Genomic DNA, 19,536 nt, shown 5'->3' with positions numbered 1-19,536 from the left:
TTTGGTAAAATCCATTTAAATGCTCATCCACACACTTGATCATGTTTTTGAAAAACTCCAACAAATTTGTTAGGCATGAGATACCTCTGACAAAGCCATGCTGACTTCCCTAATTAACTCATACTTTTACAAGTGGGTATTAATTCACTTCAGATTTTATCTGATAGTTTCCCTACCACTGATATGAGACTCACTGGTAGGTAATTTCCTGGTTCATCTCTCCCACTCTTCTTGAAAAGTGGAACCACATTTGCTTTCTTCAGTCTTTTGGCACTTTTCCTGTGGCCAAAGAGGAACTTAAAATTTGTGGCAGACCCTTAAATTTGTTGTCTCACCTCCTGCAGCAGCCTGGGATGCAATTCATTTGGGTCAAGACATTTTGTCCATTTTTAAGCATATTCACAACCTCCCCACTTCTCATGCCAAACTGTGCAAGTTCCTCATAGTCCATTTTCCTGAATTCTGCACCTAAGCTTTCTTTTTCTAGAGTGAAGACCAAAGAGACATTTCCAATATCCTGTGGTTTTGCACAAAGATTGCCCCCTTGTTCCCTAATGGGCCAGCTCTTTGATTGGCTAACCTCTTCCCTTTAATGTATTTATAAGATATTTTAGAGTTCTCCTACGTCCTGTTTTGCAAGTCCTTTTGGCTTATGGGTGACCATTAGGCAGAGGAAAGCAATAGCAAATAAATTATAGGAATAGCAATTAGCAGTCAGCTTACTGCCTCCTACTTATTGTTTCCAGAGCATTGGCAATGTGATATTCATTCAATTCTCTTGGTCCTCTCTCATCTCACCTAAAGGAGTTAGGTTTGGTGTCACCTAAACACTAGATCCTTACTTACTTTACCTTTCTTCTTATCCTGTTCCTTTTGAACTCATCCAACAGCAAAACTGAAGTTACAAAGAAGTGCTAGGGAAATCAAGAACCAATGCTGGGTGAGAAAGCTAAGACGTTGCAACTCCTTGCTGACAAGCATAGCACTTGGGGTTACTTCAATGTCCCCAAGGCAATATACAAACCCAACACCCTTGGCCTCAAATAAATGTGGAGTAAGGATGGACCCTTTTGAGAGACAGAGAAAACATCAACCTCTGATCAAGAGAACATTTTAAAGAACTCATAAAATATGGTGCAATTGTTGACAAGAACATGTTTCCATAAATCTCCTAATTCCCTCTCAAAGATCATTGCTAATTCCTTGCCAAGCACCTCTCTGAGGAAAGCCTTCCTGAAAGTCAATGTGGGTTCTGACCAAACAATGGAAAAATGGACATGCTTTTCACCAGTTGGCAACTTCAAGAGGAATGTCACGAACAACAGCAAACACTCTGCATGGCCTTCAGTGGTCTAACCGAGGATTTTAACTCAGTCTATTGGGATTAAAAAATTAGTCTCAATCCCAATGTCAAAAAGACTTAAATCCTTCACCAACCCATTCCATATCAGGTTCCGTTCCATTCCTCCATTAAGATCAATGTAGAAATCCTCCTAAACATGGAACATTTCCCCTACCTGGGAAGCTACTCTGCATTTAAGTCTGATGTTGACATTCAAGCTCATGTCCAATCTGTGAGCACCGCCTTTGGATGCCTAAGAATGACAATCTTCGATCACATGACATCTGTGCTGATACCAAGACTTTTGTAAATAAAGCAGTCATCCTTCCAACTCTTCAATATGGCTCTGAAACTTGGACAATATAGAAACAGCACCACAAGACCCTTTGGAAGTATCATTAACATTGTTTGAGACAGATTCTCTGTATCAGCTGGGAGGACAAGTGTACTAATATCAGTGTCCTTGAAGCAGCCATTAGCACCATCCAGAGACCATGATAATCTGAAATCAAATCCGCTGTGCTGGCCACATGCTTAGGATGACTAGGAAACCAAATGGTCTTTGCCCAGCTTCAGGAAGGCACTCAAATAAGAGGAAGTCAAAGGAAACATTTTAAAGACTCTATGAATACTTCCCTCAAGAAATACAGAACCCAGGACCAGTGACACAGAATTTCCTAAGCAATCATACTCATTAGCAAGTTATTCCCACGGCGATGATTCAATTTTCTTGGTCCATCTTCATCTAACCTTTAGGAGTTATGTTTGGTGTCACCTAAGCATTAGATCTTAATTCATTTCTTTTTTTCTTATCCAATTCAATTTTGGTCATTTAGCACTTTGATATTTCATGGTAGTTTTTTTTAATAATCAAGTGCCATGAAGCAGATTTTCTAATTATGCTTTCCGACTGAAGGAAGAACCGAGAGGACTAAAAACGCACTGTTCTTCTGGAAATAGTAAGGAATATTAACACAAATTTGAACAATGCCTGAACAGTAGAAAGTAAACTGAGTGATATCAGTTATATAACAGTACCTGGAGGGAGTGTCCAGCTGGGTTAAGGCTAAAGCGAAACGTCTCATTAAATGAAGGTTCCCGATCATGTCTGCAGACCCGAGTTTTTTTCTTAAATGTTCGCTTTTGTGTTGAAATATTTATGACATATAATTTCACATACAGGTCTGGGAATAAAGAAAGAAAATAACTTGTATTTATACAGCACTTTTTATGAAAACTGGTCATCTCAAAGCAATTCACAGAAGATCTGATACTTTGAAATAATTTTCATAAATTATCTGATCAATAGCACATTGCTCAAACTTGTGATGTACACATCTCAATGGTCAGGGAAACTTCTGCCTTTCTATGCAACAACTACAGTTGGGTCATGATGGTCATGCATTTGACCCTCAAAATTCATATGCCTGAGAACTCAGCCTTTCTAACTCTCCTTGAAGCATAGCTGCTTCCTCACATCTCAAAGTTGGGCAGCAGCAGGAGGGGCATTGACTTGAGCACTGGTTGTAAATAGTGAATTGACAATATTCTCTAATGGCACAAATCGTGATGAGCATGAATGCTTGGGTTGCCAATTGCATGTTGTAGCCAGACTTTCAGCAAATGTTGGTCCATATGACCATAAAATATGGGAGGAAAATTAGGCCATTCTGCCCATTGAGTTTGCTCCACCATTTTATTGTGGCTGATATGTTTCTCAACCGAATACTTTTGCCTTCTCCCCATATTTTTTGATCCCGTTAATCATCAAGAACTCATTTATCTCTGTCTGAAATACATTCAATGACTTGACCTCTACAGTCTTTCGTGACAATGAGTCAACAGAGTCACCACCCTCTTGCTGAAGGAATTCCTCCTCATTTTAGTTCTAAAGGATTGTCCCTTCACAGGGAAGCTGTTAACTTGGGTCCTAGTTCTCCTACTAGCGGAAGCATCTTCTCTGCGTCCACAGTATCCAGGCCGCTCAGTATATATAAATTTACATCAAATCCCTCTTGTCCTTCTAAATTCCATTGAATTCAGGCCCAGAGTAGACAAATGATACTCAGAAGAAGCTCTTTTTCTCAGGACCTTCTTGCAAACCTCCAGCACATCCTTCCTTAGATATAGGGCCCAAAACTGTTCATTACTTTCCAAATGTGGTCTGACTAGAGCCTATACCATATAAACAATATATCCTGTATTCTGGATTTGCCCTCTCAAAATGAATGCTAACATTGCATTTGCCTTCCTAACTGCCCACTGAATCTAATTGTTAACCTTAAGAGAACTCTGAACTGGGATTCCTCTTTCCCTTTGTACTTCAGATTTCTGAGCCTTTCCTCATTTATAAAATAGTCTCTACCTCTATTCTTTCTATCAAAATGCTTTGCCTCACATTTTATCACATTGTATTCTATCTCCCTCTTATTTGCCCAATCTCTTAGCCTGTTCAAGTCCTGCTGCAGTCTCCCTGCTTCCTCACCACTATCTGCCTCTTTACTCATCTTTATGTTATCTGAAAACTTAGCAAACATGCTTAAGTTTCTTCATCCAGATTATTAATACATAATGTGAATAGGTGTGGTCCCAACATTGACCCTTGTGGAACTCCATTAGTTGCCGTTTGCCATCTTGAAAAAGATCCTTTTATCCCTACTTTGTGCCTTCTGCCAGATAGCCAATCCTCTATCCTTGTCCCGTACACCATGGGCTCTTATCTTATTTAATGGCTTTCCATGTGTCACCTTGTCAGAGGCCTTTTAGAAATCCAAATAGATTACATCCATTGGCTCTCCTTTGACTAACTTGTTTGCTACCTCCTCAAAGAATTCTAACAGATTTGTCAGGCATGACCACTCCTTGGTGAAGCTATGTTGACTCAGCCCTATTTTGTGCACTTCCACAAGGGAGAGGTGATGACCTAGTGTTATTATCACTATACTACTAATCCAGACACCCAGATAATGTTTTGGGGACCTAGGTTCAAATCCTACCAGTGCAGATGGTGAAATTTGATTTCAATAAGGATTTGAAATTAAAAGTCTCATGATGACCATGGTATAATTGTCAGGGGAAGAAACCATCTGGTTCACTGATGCCATTTAGGGAAGGAAATCTACCATTATGAGTAACAAAAAGATGGGGTACTGGGCTAATGGTCAGATACTTGGTAGTGTGGATGAGCAGAGGGATCTTGGTGTCCATGTATACAGATCTCTGAAAGTTGCCACCCAGGTAAATAGTGCGGTGAAGAAGGCATATGGCGTACTGGCTTTTATTGGTAGAGGAATTGAGTTCCGGAGTCCTGAGGTCATGTTGCAGTTGTATAAGACTCTGGTGCAGCTGCATCTGGAGTATTGTGTGCAGTTTTGGTGCCATACTATAGGAAGGATGTGGAGGCACTGGAACGGGTGCAGAGGAGGTTTACCAGGATGTTGCCTGGTATGGTAGGAAGATCGTATGAGGCACTTGGGGCTGTTTTCATTGGAGAAAAGAAGGTTTAGGGGTGACTTGATAGAGGTGTACAAGATGATTAGGGGTTTAGATAGGGTTGACCATGAGAACCTTTTTCCACGTGTGGAGTCAGCTATTATGAGGGGGCATTGCTTTAAATTAAGGGGTGGTAGGTATAAGGTAGATGTTAGGGTTGGATTCTTTACTCAGCGAGTCGTGAGCTCATGGAATGCCCTGCCAGTAGCAGTGGTGGACTCTCCCTCTTTATGGGCATTTAAACGGGCATTGGATAGGCTAGTGTAGGTTAGGTGGGCTTGGAATGGTGCAACATTGAAGGCCAAAGGGCCTGTACTGCGCTGTATTTTTCTATGTTCTATGTTCTATCATCCATCTGGTCTGGCCTACCATGTGACTCCAGAACCACAGCAATGTGGTTGATTCATAACTGACCTCTGGGCAGTTAGGGATGGGCAATAAATGCTGGCCTAGTCAGTGACGTGCAAATCCTGTGAGTGAATTTAAAAATGACACTTATAGGTACACTGCAATCTCATCCTTAACCATGAACTCTAAAGTCTTAGTAAAGTCTGAGGTTAGGCTAACCAATTGATAATTACCTGTCTTCTGCCTCCTTCACTTTTCAGCAGGAGTGTTACATTAGCTATTTTCTAGTGCTCTGGGACCCTTCCTGATTCCAGTGATTCCTGAAAAATCATCACCAATGCCTCAACAATCTCTTCCGCTATCTCCTTCAGTACTCTGGGGTGTAATCCACCTGGTTCAGGTGATTTATCCACCTTCAGACCTATCAGCTTCCCCAGCAGCTTCTCCTTAGTTATCGCCACTGCATTCACTTCTGCCCTTTTACTCTTTTGCAGTTCTGGTATCTTCCACCGTGAAGACTGAAACAAATTACCCATTCAATTCCCCTGCCATTTTTCTTTTCCCCATTACTACTTCTCTAGCCTCATTGTCTAGCTATCCAGTATACACCCCTGCTTCTCCCTTGCCTTTTATATATTTTTAAAAAAATCTTGCAATATTATTTCATATTTAAATCTAGCTTACCTTCATATTTCATCTTCTCCCCCTTTATTGCTTTTTTAGTTATCCTCTGCTGGTTTTATAAAGGTTCCTCAATTCTGTGGCTTCCCATGAATTTTAACCACATTGTACACTTTTTCCTTTGCTGTTATGCTGTCTTTGACTTCCTTTGTCAGTCATGGTTGCCTTCATATGTTTCTTCTTCCTTGGAATGAATGCGGTGACCCCAAATTACTTCCACAAACTCCTGCTCTTGTTGCTTCACTATCTTCCCTGCTAGGCTCCCCTCCCAATAATCTCTTGAGCTCCTCCTTCATGTGTTTATGATTACTTTTACTCAATTATAATACCGTTACATCTGGTTCAATCTTCTTCTTCTCAAACTGCAGGTGAATTCTATTATATTGTGATCACTGCCTCCTAGGTGTTCCTCCACCTTAAGCTCCCTAATCAAGTGTGCCTCATTACACATCACCAAATCCAGAACTGCCTTTCCCTAGAGAGCTGCTATGGAACCACAAACAGCTCCAACAAAACCATCTTGTAGACATTCCATGAATCCCTTCTCTTGAGATCTACTACCAATCTATTTTTCCCAGTCACCTGAATATTGAAGTGCCCCATATCATTGTAATAGTCCCCTTCTTACATATCTTTTCTACTCCTGCATTTGTCTTCTGTCACACATCCTGCCTACTGCTAAGGATCTGTACAAATCTTCCATCAGGATATTTTTTCCTTTCTGATTCTTCAATTCCACCAACAGAAATTCTACACCTTCTGATACTACATCCAAGACAAGCCTTAATTATGTCCTGTTGTAATAATTGGTAATTCCATTGCTGATGATGTGAGACAGTAAATAATCAAGGTTAAATTCCCCTATTCCTAAATTCCTTGAGAAGAATTAAAGGCATCAACAAGTTTGGAATTATATAGTAACAGTAACTTATATTTACAGTGCATTTCATAAAGTAAAATGTACCAAAGTGCTTCACTAGGACTGTAAACAAACATAGTATACTAACTGTTCAGAAAGTAGAAGCATTCTGAGAAAAATGTCAACACCACAATTCATATAATATAGAACATAGAAAAGTACAGCACAGAACATGCACTTTGGCCCACTATGTTGTGCAGAGGTTTATCCCTAATGTAAAATATAATAACTAAACCTACGCACCCCTCAATTACTGTTATCCATGTGCATGTCTAGCAGTCACTTAAATGTCCCCAATGACTCTGCTTCCACCACCACTGCTGGTAACGCATTCCATGCATTCACAACTCTCTGCATAAAGAACTTACCTCTGACGTCTCCTTTATACCTTCCTCCTACCAGTCAATCCTGCTTTGGGGAAAAGTCTCTGGCTATTGATTCTATCTATTGCACTCATTATCTTGCATACATCAATCAGGTCTCCTCTCTTCCTCCTTCTCTCCAAAGAGAAAAGTCTGAGCTTATTCAACCTTTCTTCATAAGGCAAGCCCTCCAGGCCAGGCAGCATCCTGGTAAACCTTCTTTGCATCCTCTCCAAAGCCTCTGTACCTTTCCTATAGTAGGGCGACCAGAACTGGACACAATATTCCAAGTGTGGTTTCACCGGGGACTTGTAAAGCTGTACCAAAACCTCACAGTTCTTAAACTCAATCCCCCTGTTGATGAAAGCCAAAACACCATATGCTTTCTTAACAACCCTATCCACTTGGGTGGCAACTTTGAGGGATCTAAGTACTTGCACACCCAGATCCCTCTGTTCCTCCACACTGCCAAGAATCCTGTCTTTAATCCTAGATTCAGCATTCAAGTTCAACCTTCCAAAATGCATCACTTCGCAGTTATCTAGGCTGAACACTATCTGCCATTTCTAAGCCCAGCTCTGCATTCTGTCCATGTCGCACTGCAGCCTGCAATAGCCTCAATATTATCAACGGCACCTCCTATCTTTGTGTCAGTGGCAAATTTACTAATCCACCCCTCAACCTCCTCATCCAAGTCATTTATAAAAACTACAAAGAGCAGAGGCTCAAGAACAGAGCCCTGCAAGACCCCACTCAACATTGACCTCCAGGCAGAATACTTTCCATCTACAACCACTCTCTGCCTTCTGTCAGCCAACCAATTCTGAATCCAGATAGCCAACTCTCCATGTATCCCATACTTCCTGACTTTATGAATGAGCCTACTATGGGGAACCTTATCAAATGCCTTGCTGAAGTCCATATATACCACATCCACTGCTCGACCTTTGTCGACCTGTCTTGTCACCTCCTCAAAGAACTCAATTAGATTTGTGAGGCATGACCTGTCCCTCACAAAGCCTTCACACTGTTATTTGCCAAATAGTCATAAATCCTATCCCACAGAATTCTTTCCAAAACCTTGCTGACCACAGACGTAAGACCGAATGGTATGTAATTGCCAGGGATTTCCCTATTACCCTTCTTGAAAAGAGGAACAACATTCACCTCCATCCAATCCTCCGGTACGACTCCCGTGGAGAGTGAGGATACAAATATCCTCGCCAGCAGATTAGCAACCGCCTTTCTCACTTCCCAGAGCAGCCTAGGATAAATCTGGTCTGGCCCTGGGGACTTATCAATCTTAATGTTTTCCAAAATTTCCAGCACATCAACTTCATCAATCTCGATCAGGTCAAGACTGTATCCCAGCTCCTTAAAGTTTTCATTCACAACAAGTTACCTTTCCTTGGTGAAAACTGAAGCAAAAAACTCATTTAGGGCTTCCCCTATCTGCTTAGACTCCACGCACAAGTTCCCTCTGCTACCCCTGATCGGCCCTACCTTCTCCCTGATCATTCTCTTATTCCTCGCGCATGAGTAAAATGCCTTTGGGTTCTCCCTAATCCTTCTTGCCAAGCTTTTTTTGTGCCCCCCTCCTGGCTCTCCTCAGTCCATTTCTGAGCTCCTTTCTAGCAAGCCTGTAATCCTCTAAAGCTGTGTTCGATCCTTGCTTCCTCCATCTTACGTAAGCTGCCTTCTTCCTTTTGATGAGAAGCTCCTCTGTTCTCGGCATCCAAGGTTCCTTACTCTTACCCCTTCAGAGGAACAAGTTTGTGCATCACCCACAACAACTCCTCCTTAAATAGTCTCCACATGTCTGCTGTGCCCTTTCTGTGGAACAATTGCTCTCAGTTTGTACTTCCCAACTCCTGTCTGATAGCGTCATAATTTCCTTTTCCCCAATTAAATATCTTCCCTCAGTAACTGCTCCTTTCCCTCTCCAAGGCTATAGTGAATGTAAGGCAGTTGTGATCACTGTCACCAAAGTGTTCTCCAACCTCGAGATCTGACACCTGTCCTGGGTCATTGCCGAACACCAAATCCAAATTGGCCTCTCCCCTCGTCAGCCTGTCTACATACTGAGTAAGGAAACCCTCCTGAACACACCTGACAAAAACGGCTCCATCCAAACCATCTTCACTAAAGAGATTCCAGTCGATATTGGGAAAGTTGAAATCACCCATAACAACAACCCTGCTACATCTGCATTTTTCCAGAATCTGCCCGCCTATGAGATCTTCAATCTCTCTACTGCTATTAGGTAGTCTGTAGAAAACTCCCAATGAGGTGGCTGTTCCCTTGCTGTTCCTAACTTCTACCCATATTGACTCAGTAGACAAACCTTCCTCAACAATCTTTGTTTCTGTAGTTGTGATGGACTCTCTGATTAGCAATGCTACGCCCCCTCCTCTTTTTCCACACTCCCTGTTCTTTTTAAACGTTCTAAACCCTGGAACATCAAGCAACCATCCCTGCCCCTGTGAGACCCACATCTCCGTTATGGCCACAACATCATAGTCCCAAGTACTGGTCCATGCTCTAAGTATGTCACTCTTATTTCTGACACTCCTTGCGTTAAAGCAAACACACTTTAACCAATCCCTTTGTTTCATTGTGTGAGAAATCTTCCCGATAGATTCAATACATCCTGTCAGTGTCACATCTGCAGCTGACCCCCTCTCAGACATGTGGCTCTGATTCCCACCCCCCCCCCCCCCCCCCCCCCGCCAGACTAGTTTAAACCCTCCCAAATCACACGAGCAAATCTCCCACCCAGGACATTTGTGCCCCTCCAGTTCAGGTGCAACCCGTCCTTCATGTACAGGTCCCACCTTCCCCAGAAAGTATCCCAATGGTCTAGGTATCTGAAGCCCTCCCTCCTGCACTAACCTCACAGCCACATGTTAAGCTATACTCGCTGACTGTTCCTCATCTCACTATCTCGTGGCACCAGTAGCAAACCTGAGATCACTACTCTACTTGTCCTACTCTTCAGCTTCCAACCTAGCTCTCTGTAGTCACTTTTCAGATCCTCAATCTCTTTCCTGGCTATATCATTGGTGCCAATATGTATCACGATTTCTGACAGCTCACCCTCCCCCTTCAGAATCCTGTAAACCCGATTGTCGACATCCCAGACCCGGCACCGGGGAGGCAACATACCTTCTGGGAGTTTCGTTCCTGACCACAAAATCTCCTGTCAATCCATCTAACTATTGAGTCCTCTGCCACTAGCGCTTTTTTATTTTCCTCCCTTCCCTTCTGAACCACAGTGCCAGGCTCAGTGCCAGAGACCTGACAACCATGGCGTTCTCCTGGTAGGCCGTCGCCACCAGCAGTAACCAAAATGGTTATACTTATTGCTGAAGGGAACGGCCACAGGGGATCCCTGCTCTGACCGTCAGCTCCCTTTCCTCCCCCTGACAGTAACACAGCTGTCCTTATCCTGTGTCTGGGGAGTGACCACCTCCCTGTACATCCTCTCAATTCCCCCCTCAGCCTCCTGGATGATCTGTAGTTCATCCAGCTTCAGCTCTGGTTTTTGAGGGGCTGAAGTTGGGTGCACTTCCCGCAGATGCAGTTGGCAGAGTCATGTGAAGTGTCTCCCACCTGCCAGGTTCTGCAGGAGGAACATACAACAATCCCTCCAATAATTTTAATAAAAACAAATTTCAGCGGTAGTGTCCCTCCCCCACCCTCTAACAATCCTCCACCCAACCTGAAATCTCTTTTCTGTTTTTCACCAAACTTCAAATATGCCATCCTTTTCAACTCCTCACACACCCTCACTGCAACTTTGAATTGACATTTTTGTTTTAATTAACTGTTACTCTCTCTTCCTCCTATATTCTTGAGGTATTTCAACTTAAAGGTTGACATTTCTCCTTTTTGAGTGCTCCACTCCTCTGTTTCACTTTATGTCTTTCACAAGGATACTTCCATTAAAGAAAATTATATTCCCCAAAATGCCTATATATCTGGATAGCTAGTTGAAATAATGTTCATTTGTTATGAAGGCTTCATATTTAATACTTGTCTGAATACTTGCATTTTGAGGAAGTATGCAAAAATTGATTTGTTTCAATTCCAGTGGATACCTGGATTTCGTTTGAAAATGATCAATTTGCACATTGGAGATTCGTAAAATAAAATACTTAATGGAAACTATATTGTTTGCTGGAAATCTAGGTTTGGGCCTGTATTCAATAGAAATTAGAAGGATGAGAAGGAATCTGATGGAAACGTATACAATTCTAACAGGAATGGACAGACTAGATGCAGGAAGATGTTTCCCTGAAGATGTTGGGGGAAGCTAGAAGCAGCGATCACAGTCTTAGGTTATGGGGTAGACCATTTAGGACTGAGATGGAGAAACATCGCTTCACTCACAAGGTAGTGAACATATGGAATTCTCTACCTTGGAAGGCAGTGGAGACCAAGTCACTCAGTATATTCAAGAAAAAGTTTTTGATAATTTTACAGATTATAACAGCATCAAGGGGAAAAAGTGGGAATATGGTATGGAGATAGAGGAGCAGCCATAATCATATTATATGGTAGAGCAAACTTGAATGGCCTCTTCCTGCTCCTAATTTCTATGCTTTTACTTGGTCACTTGCTGGAGTTTTCTGACTAGCAACTACTTTCAATTGGGACAGAATTTTGTGAGCAGTGGAATTTGATGTCCAGCCCGAGGAAGGAAAAAATCTTTCCAGACCAGTTCTCCTATTTTCATGTAGTACCTGAAACACTGATCAAATTTCCCTTATGAGGAGGCTTACAGCAAGTTTGTCTCAATGTATCCTCAATTATTGTATCTGCAAAGAGCCTAAAGATAAAGCTATGGTCAGATTCTTAGTGGCCTATGGTGAGATTCAAGACAGATTCAGACAAGGAGTTCTGCGATGCCCAACTCAATATTGGGAGCAACTTGCTGCATCTTTCATGCTTCTGACAAGCAATGTGGCCACATTCCTACCAAACAGTGATGAATTGCCAGCTAAGAGGGAGCATAGCTAGATAAACAATGAATTAACCCTGCAACATGCCTTCCTGTCTTTTTTCGGCTTCCTATCTTACCAAACATGCTGAACAAACTGTTGAGAATTCTTGACATTGCAGCCAAAGCAGGTGCCTGGCCATTATAACTCGCCATTTATTCCAAACAACTTCCGTGATGGACACTAGGTACCAAGGTCTTTGTTATTTGTTATTTAATTATCTGAATGTACAAGGCATGATTAGTAAGTTTGTGTATAATACAAAATTAGGAGATATTGTTGATAGTGAGGAAGATTATCAAAAATTTCAGAGGGATCTTGGTCAGATGGGGAAGTGGATTGATGATTGGCAAATGGAATTCAATACAGAGAAATGTGAGGTGTTGCATTCTGGAAAGTCAAACCAAGGTAGCACTTATACAGTAAATGGTAAAGCCTTGAGGAGTGTTGTAGGACAGAGGGACCTAGGAGGACAACTATTTTGTTTTTTGACAGCAGCGTGACAGGCAGACAGGGTGGTAAAGAAGGGCATTTAGCATTCTGGCCTGCATCGAAGCATTGAGTATAGCAGTTGAACGTTATGTTACAGTTGTGTAAAACATTGATGAGGCTCCACTTGGAGTATTGTATACAGTTTTGGTCACCATGTTATAGGAAAAACATAGTTAAACTGGAAAGATGCAAAGCAGATTTACAAGCATGTTGCCAGGACTAGTAGGTCTGAATTAAAGGGAGAGTTTGGCCAAGATAGGACTTTATTCCTTGGAATATAGGAGAATGAGGGGTGACCTTATTGAGGTATATAAAAACATGAGTGGCATTGACAGGATGAATGCAGATAGTTATTTTCCCAGAGATGGGAAACTAGGATTGAAAACTAGAGGACATAGGTTTAAGGTGAGAAGGGAAAGATTTAAGAAGTATCTGAGGGGCAACTTTTTCGTGCAGCGAAGATGAGTATATGGCTGCCAGAGAAAGTGGTTGAGGTATAATAGCATTATCTAAAAAACATTTGGATAGGTACATGGATGGGAAGGGTTTAGAGTGATATGGATCAAATGCAGGGAATTGGAATTAGCGAGTGGGCACCATGGTCAGCATGGACCAGTTTGGGCTGAAGGGCCTGTTGCCATGCTTTGTTACACCAAGACTCTATGTCAAGGTACGTTCTACTGGCACCAGCTGCATGGAACATAGAACATTACAGCACAGTACAGGCTCATCGGCCCTCGATGTTGCGCCAACCTGGGGAAACAATCTGAAGCCTATCTAACCTACACTTTCCATTTTCATCCATTCATCTATTCAATGACTGTTTAAATGCCCTTAAAGTTGGCAAGTCTACTACTGTTGCAGACAGTGCGTTCCACACTCCTACTACTTTCTGAGTAAAGAAATTACCTCTGAAGTCTGTCCTATATCTATTACCCCTCAATTTAAAGCTATGTCCTCTTGTGCTAGCCATCACCATCCGAGGAAAACGGCCCTCACTATCCACCCTATCTAACCCTCTGATTATCTTATATGTCTCATTAAGTTATCTCTCAACCTTCTCTCTAACAAAAACAGTCTCAAATCCCTCAGCCTTTCTTGATAAGACCTTCCCTCCATACCAGGCAACATCCTAATAATCTCCTCTGAACCCTTTCCAAAGCTTCCACATCCTTCCTATAATGTGGTGACCAGAACTGTACGCAATGGTCCAAGTGCAGCCACACCAGAGTTTTGTACAGCTGCAACATGACCTCATGGCTCTGAAATTCAATCCCTCTACCAATAAAAGCTAATACACAGCATGCCTTCTTAATAACCCTATCAAACTGAGTGGCAACTTTCAGGGATCGACGTAGATGGACACCAAGATCTTTCTGCTCTTCTATACTGCCAAGAATCTTATCATTAGCCCAGTACTCTTTATTCCTGTTGCTCCTTCCAAAGTGAATCACCTCACACGATTCTGCATTAAACTTCATTTGCCATCTCTCAGCTCAACTCTGCAGCTTATCTATGTCCCTCTGTAACCTGCAACATCCTTCAGCACTGTACACAACTCCACCAGCCTTAAGGTCATCCGTAGATTTATTAACCCATCCTTCTACACCCTCATCTAGGTCATTTATAAAAATAACAAACAGCAGTGGCATGAAAACAGATCCTTGCGGTACACCACTAGTAACTGAACTCCAGGATGAACAGTTCCCATCAACCGCCATCCTCTGTCTTCTTTCAGCTAGCCAATTTCTGATCCCAACCGTGAAATCACCCTCAATCCCATGCCTCTGTATTTTGTGCAAAAGCCTATCATGGGGATCCCTATCAAACGCTTTACTGAAATCCATATACACCACATCAACCACTTTACCTTCATCCACCTGTTTGGTCACCTTCTCAAAGAACTCAATAAGCTTTATGAGGCATGATTAGAGTGGTGCTGGAAAACCTCAGCAGGTCAGACAGCATCCGAGCATCTGCAGCTCTAATCTCCAGCATCTGCAGTACCCACCTCCGCCTTTGTGAGGCACAAGCTACCCTTCACAAAACCATGTTGACTATCCCTAATCAATTTATTCCTTTCTAGATGATTAGAAATCCTATCTCTTATAATCTTTTCTAACACTTTACCCACAACTGAAGTAAGGCTCACTGGTCTATAATTACCAGGGTTGTCTCTACTCCTCTTCTTGAACAAGGGAACAACATTTGCTATCCTCCAGTCTTCTGGCACTATTCCTGTAGACAATGATGACATAAAGATCAAAGCCAAAGGCTCTGCAATCTCCTCCCTGGCTTCCCCGAGAATCCTAGGATAAATCCCATCCGGCCCAGGGGTCTTATCTATTTTCAGATTTTTCAGAATTACTAACACCTCCTCCTTGTGAACGATAATCCTAGCTAGTCTAGTAGTCTGTATTTCAGTATTCTCCTCAACAACATTGTCTTTTTCTAGTGTGAATACTGCCGAAAAACATTCATTTTGCACTTTCGTTATCTCCTCGGACTCCACGCACAACTTCGCACTGCTATCCTTGATTGGCCCTAATCTTTCTCTAGTCATTCTTTTATTCCTGATATGCTGGTAGAAGGCTTTAGGGTTTTCCTTGATCCTACTTGCCAACAACTTCTCATGTTCCCTCCTGGCTCTTCTTATCTCTCTCTTTAGGTCTTTCCTGGCTAACTTGTAACTCTCAAGTGCCCTAACTGAGCCTTCACATCTTTGCCTAACATAATCTTTACTAAAGATTCAACTTCTTTAGTAAACCATGGCTCCCTCGCTCGACCACTTTCTCCCTGCTTGACAGGTACATATTTTATCAAGGACATGCAGTAGCTGTTCCTTGAATAAGTTCCATATTTCAATTGTTCCCATCCCATGCAGTTTCCTTCCCCATCCTATGCATTCTAAATCTTACCTAATTGCATCATAATTGCCTTTTCCCCAGCAATAGCTCTTGTCCTACGTTACAGACCTATCCATTTCCATCACTAGAGTAAACATAACCGAACTATGGTCACTATCACCAATGTGCTCACCTACCTCCAAATCTAACACCTGGCCAGGTTCATTACCCAATACCAAATCCAATGTGGCCTTGACCCTTGTTGGCTTGTCCACATACTATGTCAGGAAACCATCTTGCACATATTGGACAAAATTGACCAATCTAAAGTACTCAAACTATGGCAATTCCAGTCAATATTTGGAAAGTCTAAGCCTCCATAACCACGACCCTGTTACACTCGCTCCTATCCAGAATTATCTTTGCTATCGATTCCTCTACATCTCTGGAACTATTTGCTGGCCTCTAGGAAACTCCTAAGTGAGTTACCCCTCCTTTCCTGTTTCTAACCTCAGCTCATACTACCTCAGTAGACGAGTCCTCAAACGTCCTTTCTGCTATCATAATACAGTCCTTGACTAACAGTGCCACACCTCCCTCTCTTTTACCAGCTTCCCTGTCGTTACGGAAATATCTAAATCCTGGAACCTGCAACAACTATTCCTGTCCCTGCTCTATCCATGTCTCCAAAATGGCCATAACACTGAAGTCTCAGGTACCAAACATGCTGCAAGTTCACCCACCTTATTCCGGATGCTCCTGGCATTGAAGTAGACATACTTCAAACCACCTTCCTGTTTGCTGGTGAACTCTTGTGTCCTTGAAACCTTATTTCTGACCTTATTACGCTCAACCTCCTGGACACTGGAACAACAATTTAGCTTCCTATCCCACTGCTGAATGAGTTTAAACCCACCCGGAGAGCATTAGCACAGAGAAATATAGATAAGCTGCAGAGCTGGGCTGCAAATGGCACCACATTAGCCATAAGTGCTCATCTAAACACTTTTTAAAGGTTGCAAAATTTCTCGCCTCAACTACTCTCCCAGGCAGTGCACTCCAGATACCTACCACATTCTGGGTGGAAATAAATTTTCCAGAATTCCCTTTAAACATCCTTCCTTAATTATATTCCCTTGTTACTGAACCTTCAATTAAGGGAATTAGCTGTTTTCTATTCACCCTCTCCATGCCTTATCATATAAATCTTAATATTCTACCTTACATTTCATAATCTTATACACCTCAATCAAATCTCCCTTCAACCTTCTCTGCTCTAAAGAAAACAAGCTGAGTTTATCCAGCCTCTCTTCATAGCTAAATTGCTCAATCCCAGGCAACATCCTGCTGAAACTCCTGAGAATCCCCTCCAGTGAGATGGCATCCATCCTATGGTGACCAGAAATGCACACAGTACTCCAGCTGCCACCTCATCAAAGTTCTGTTCAGCTCCAATGTAACTTCTCTGTTCTTATAATTAATGATATGACTTAAGAACTCAAGTGTCCTGCATGCCTTCTTAACCACCCTACTCACCTGTCCTGCGGCTTTCAGGATCCACAAGATCCCTCTGTTCCTGTGAGCATCTTAGTGTCTTGTCATTCACTGAACACTCCCTTGTCTTGTTCCTTCTTCCAAAATTCCATCACCTCTCACTTATCATGACTAAATTCCATCTGACACTGATCTGCCCGAAACGTCGATTCTCCTGCTCCTTTGATGCTGCCTGACCTGCTGTGCTTTTCCAGCAACACATTTTTAAGCATCTGACCAAACCGTCCATATCTTCCTGTAACAAAGACCATCTTTCTCACTGTTAAGGACCTGGCCAATCTTTGTGTCATCTGCAAACTTATTTATCATCTTCCCACATTCCCACCTATAACATTAAGATTTACCATAAACAGTAAGGGAACCAATGCTGATCACTTGATACGCCACTGCACACTGGCATCTAGTCACACTAACAGCCTTTGACCACCGCTTTTAGTCTCCTGTCACTAAATCAATTTTAAATCCAACTTATCAAGTTGCCCTGAATCCCATGTGTTTTTACCTTCTTTAATACTCTCCCATGAAGGACACTGTCAAAGGCTTTGCTGAAATCCAAGTAAATTACTTCAACTACACTATCCTCTACATTTTAAGGTCTTTGTGAAGATTTTGTAGCTTGGGTTGTAGATGTGGTTGTTGGTTTACTCGCCAAGCTGGGGAGTTGTCATCCAAACATTTCGCCACCACGCTCGGTAACATTATCAGTGTGAATTCCGTAAAGTGTTGTTGTTTTACTCTGCTTGGTATTTCACTTAATACATTGGTCACCCTACCTTATATTAAGACCATATTAAAAATGACAACCAAACTTCTATGACCACTAGGAATCATGGTAGCACACCAACCCATAGCCACACTACGTCAACTACTCACAAGGATGATTCCCCACACCCACAACATAGAACATAGAATATTACAGCACAGTAAAGGCCTTTTGGCCCTCAATGTTGCGCCAACCTGTGGAAACAATCCAAAGCCCATCTAACCTACACTATTCCATTCTCATCCATATGCCTATCCAATTACCATTTAAATACCCTTAAAGTCAGCGAGTCTACTACTGTTGTAGGCAGTGTTCCTTGCCCCTACTACTCTGAGTAAAGAAACTCTCTAACATCTGTACTATATCTATCACCTCTCAATTTAAAGCTATGTCCACTTGTGCTAGCCATCGCCATCCGAGGTAAAGGGGTCTCACTGTCCAACCTATCTAACCCTCTGATCATCTTATATGTCTCAATTAAGTCACCTCTCAACCTGCTTCTCTCTAACGAAAACAGCCTCAAGTCACTTAGTCTTTCCTTGTATGACCTTCCTTCCATACCAAGCAACATCTTAGTAAATCTCCGCATTTTCCACAGCTTCCACATCCTTCTTATAATGTGATGACCAGAACTGTACACAATACTCCAAATGTGGTCGCACCAGAGTTTTGTGCAGTTGCAGCATGATCTCTTGGTTCCGAAACTCAATCCCTCTATCAATAAAAGCTAACACACTGTATGCCTTTGTAACAACCCTATTGACCTGGATGGCAACTTTCTGGGCACCGAGATCTCTCTGCTCATCTACATTATCAAGAATTTTACCATTAGCCCAGTACTCTGTATTCCTGTTACTCCTTCCAAAGTGAATCACCTCACATTTATCCATATTAAACTTCATTTGCCACCTCTCAGCCCAGCTCTGCAGCTTATCTATATCTCTCTGTCACCTACAACATCCTTCGTCACGATCCACTATCTACCGACCTTAGTGTCACTCGCAAATTTACTAACCCATCCTTCTATGCCTTCATCCAAGTTATTTATATAAATGACTAACAACATTGAACCCAAAACAGATCCTTGCGGTAGGCAAAAGTGAGGACTGCAGATGCCGGAGTTTAGAGTCAGGATTAGAGTGATGCTGGAAAAGCACTGCAGGTCAGGCAGCATCCGAGAATCAGGAAAATTGATGTTTCAGAAAGGAGCCCTTCATCAGGAATGAGGCTGGAAGCGGAGCTGCGGAGAAGGTAGTTGAGAGTGCAATAGATGGATGGAGGTGCGGTAAAGGTGATTGGACCTGGGGTAAGGTGGGGGGAGGGGAAATGAAACTGGCAAAGTCCACATTAATGCCCTGGGTTTGAAGGGTTCTGAGGCGGAAGATGAGGCAATCTTCCTCAAGCGTCGGATGGTGAGGGAGTGGCGGTGGTGGTGGCCCAGGACTTGCATGTCCTCGGCAGAGTGGAAGGGGGAATTGAAATATTCGGCCACGGGGCGGTGTGGTTGATTGGTGCGAGTGTCCCAGAGATGTTCCCTGAAGCGCTTGTGAGAAGGCATCCAGACTCCCTAATGTAAAGGAGACAACATCGGGAGCAACGGATGCAATAAATGACATTTGTGGATGTGCAGGTGAAACTTTGATGGATATGGAAGGCTCACTTTGGGCCTTGGATGGAGGTGAGGGAAGAGGTGTGGGTGCAGGTTTTGCAATTCCTGCAGTGGCAGGGGAAGGT

General features: G+C 42.5%; 1 protein-coding gene across 7 annotated transcripts in view; it reads right to left on the bottom strand.

Moving 5' to 3' along the window:
- pcloa (piccolo presynaptic cytomatrix protein a) overlaps positions 1–19,536 on the bottom strand; it is a 603,113-nt gene that overhangs the window by 6,429 nt on the left and 577,148 nt on the right. For all 7 annotated transcript variants that reach the window (XM_072563105.1, XM_072563109.1, XM_072563107.1 and 4 more), the window contains one exon: positions 2,381–2,526. In XM_072563105.1, the coding sequence (XP_072419206.1) occupies positions 2,381–2,526 (146 nt within the window). The remainder of the gene's footprint in view (positions 1–2,380; positions 2,527–19,536) is intronic.

This window comes from Chiloscyllium punctatum, chromosome 44, assembly GCF_047496795.1.
Source record: "Chiloscyllium punctatum isolate Juve2018m chromosome 44, sChiPun1.3, whole genome shotgun sequence".
In the NCBI taxonomy this organism is placed as follows: domain Eukaryota; kingdom Metazoa; phylum Chordata; class Chondrichthyes; order Orectolobiformes; family Hemiscylliidae; genus Chiloscyllium; species Chiloscyllium punctatum.
The sequence above is the reverse complement of the archived record's forward strand: the minus strand, read 5'-3'. Positions and strand labels throughout refer to the sequence as shown.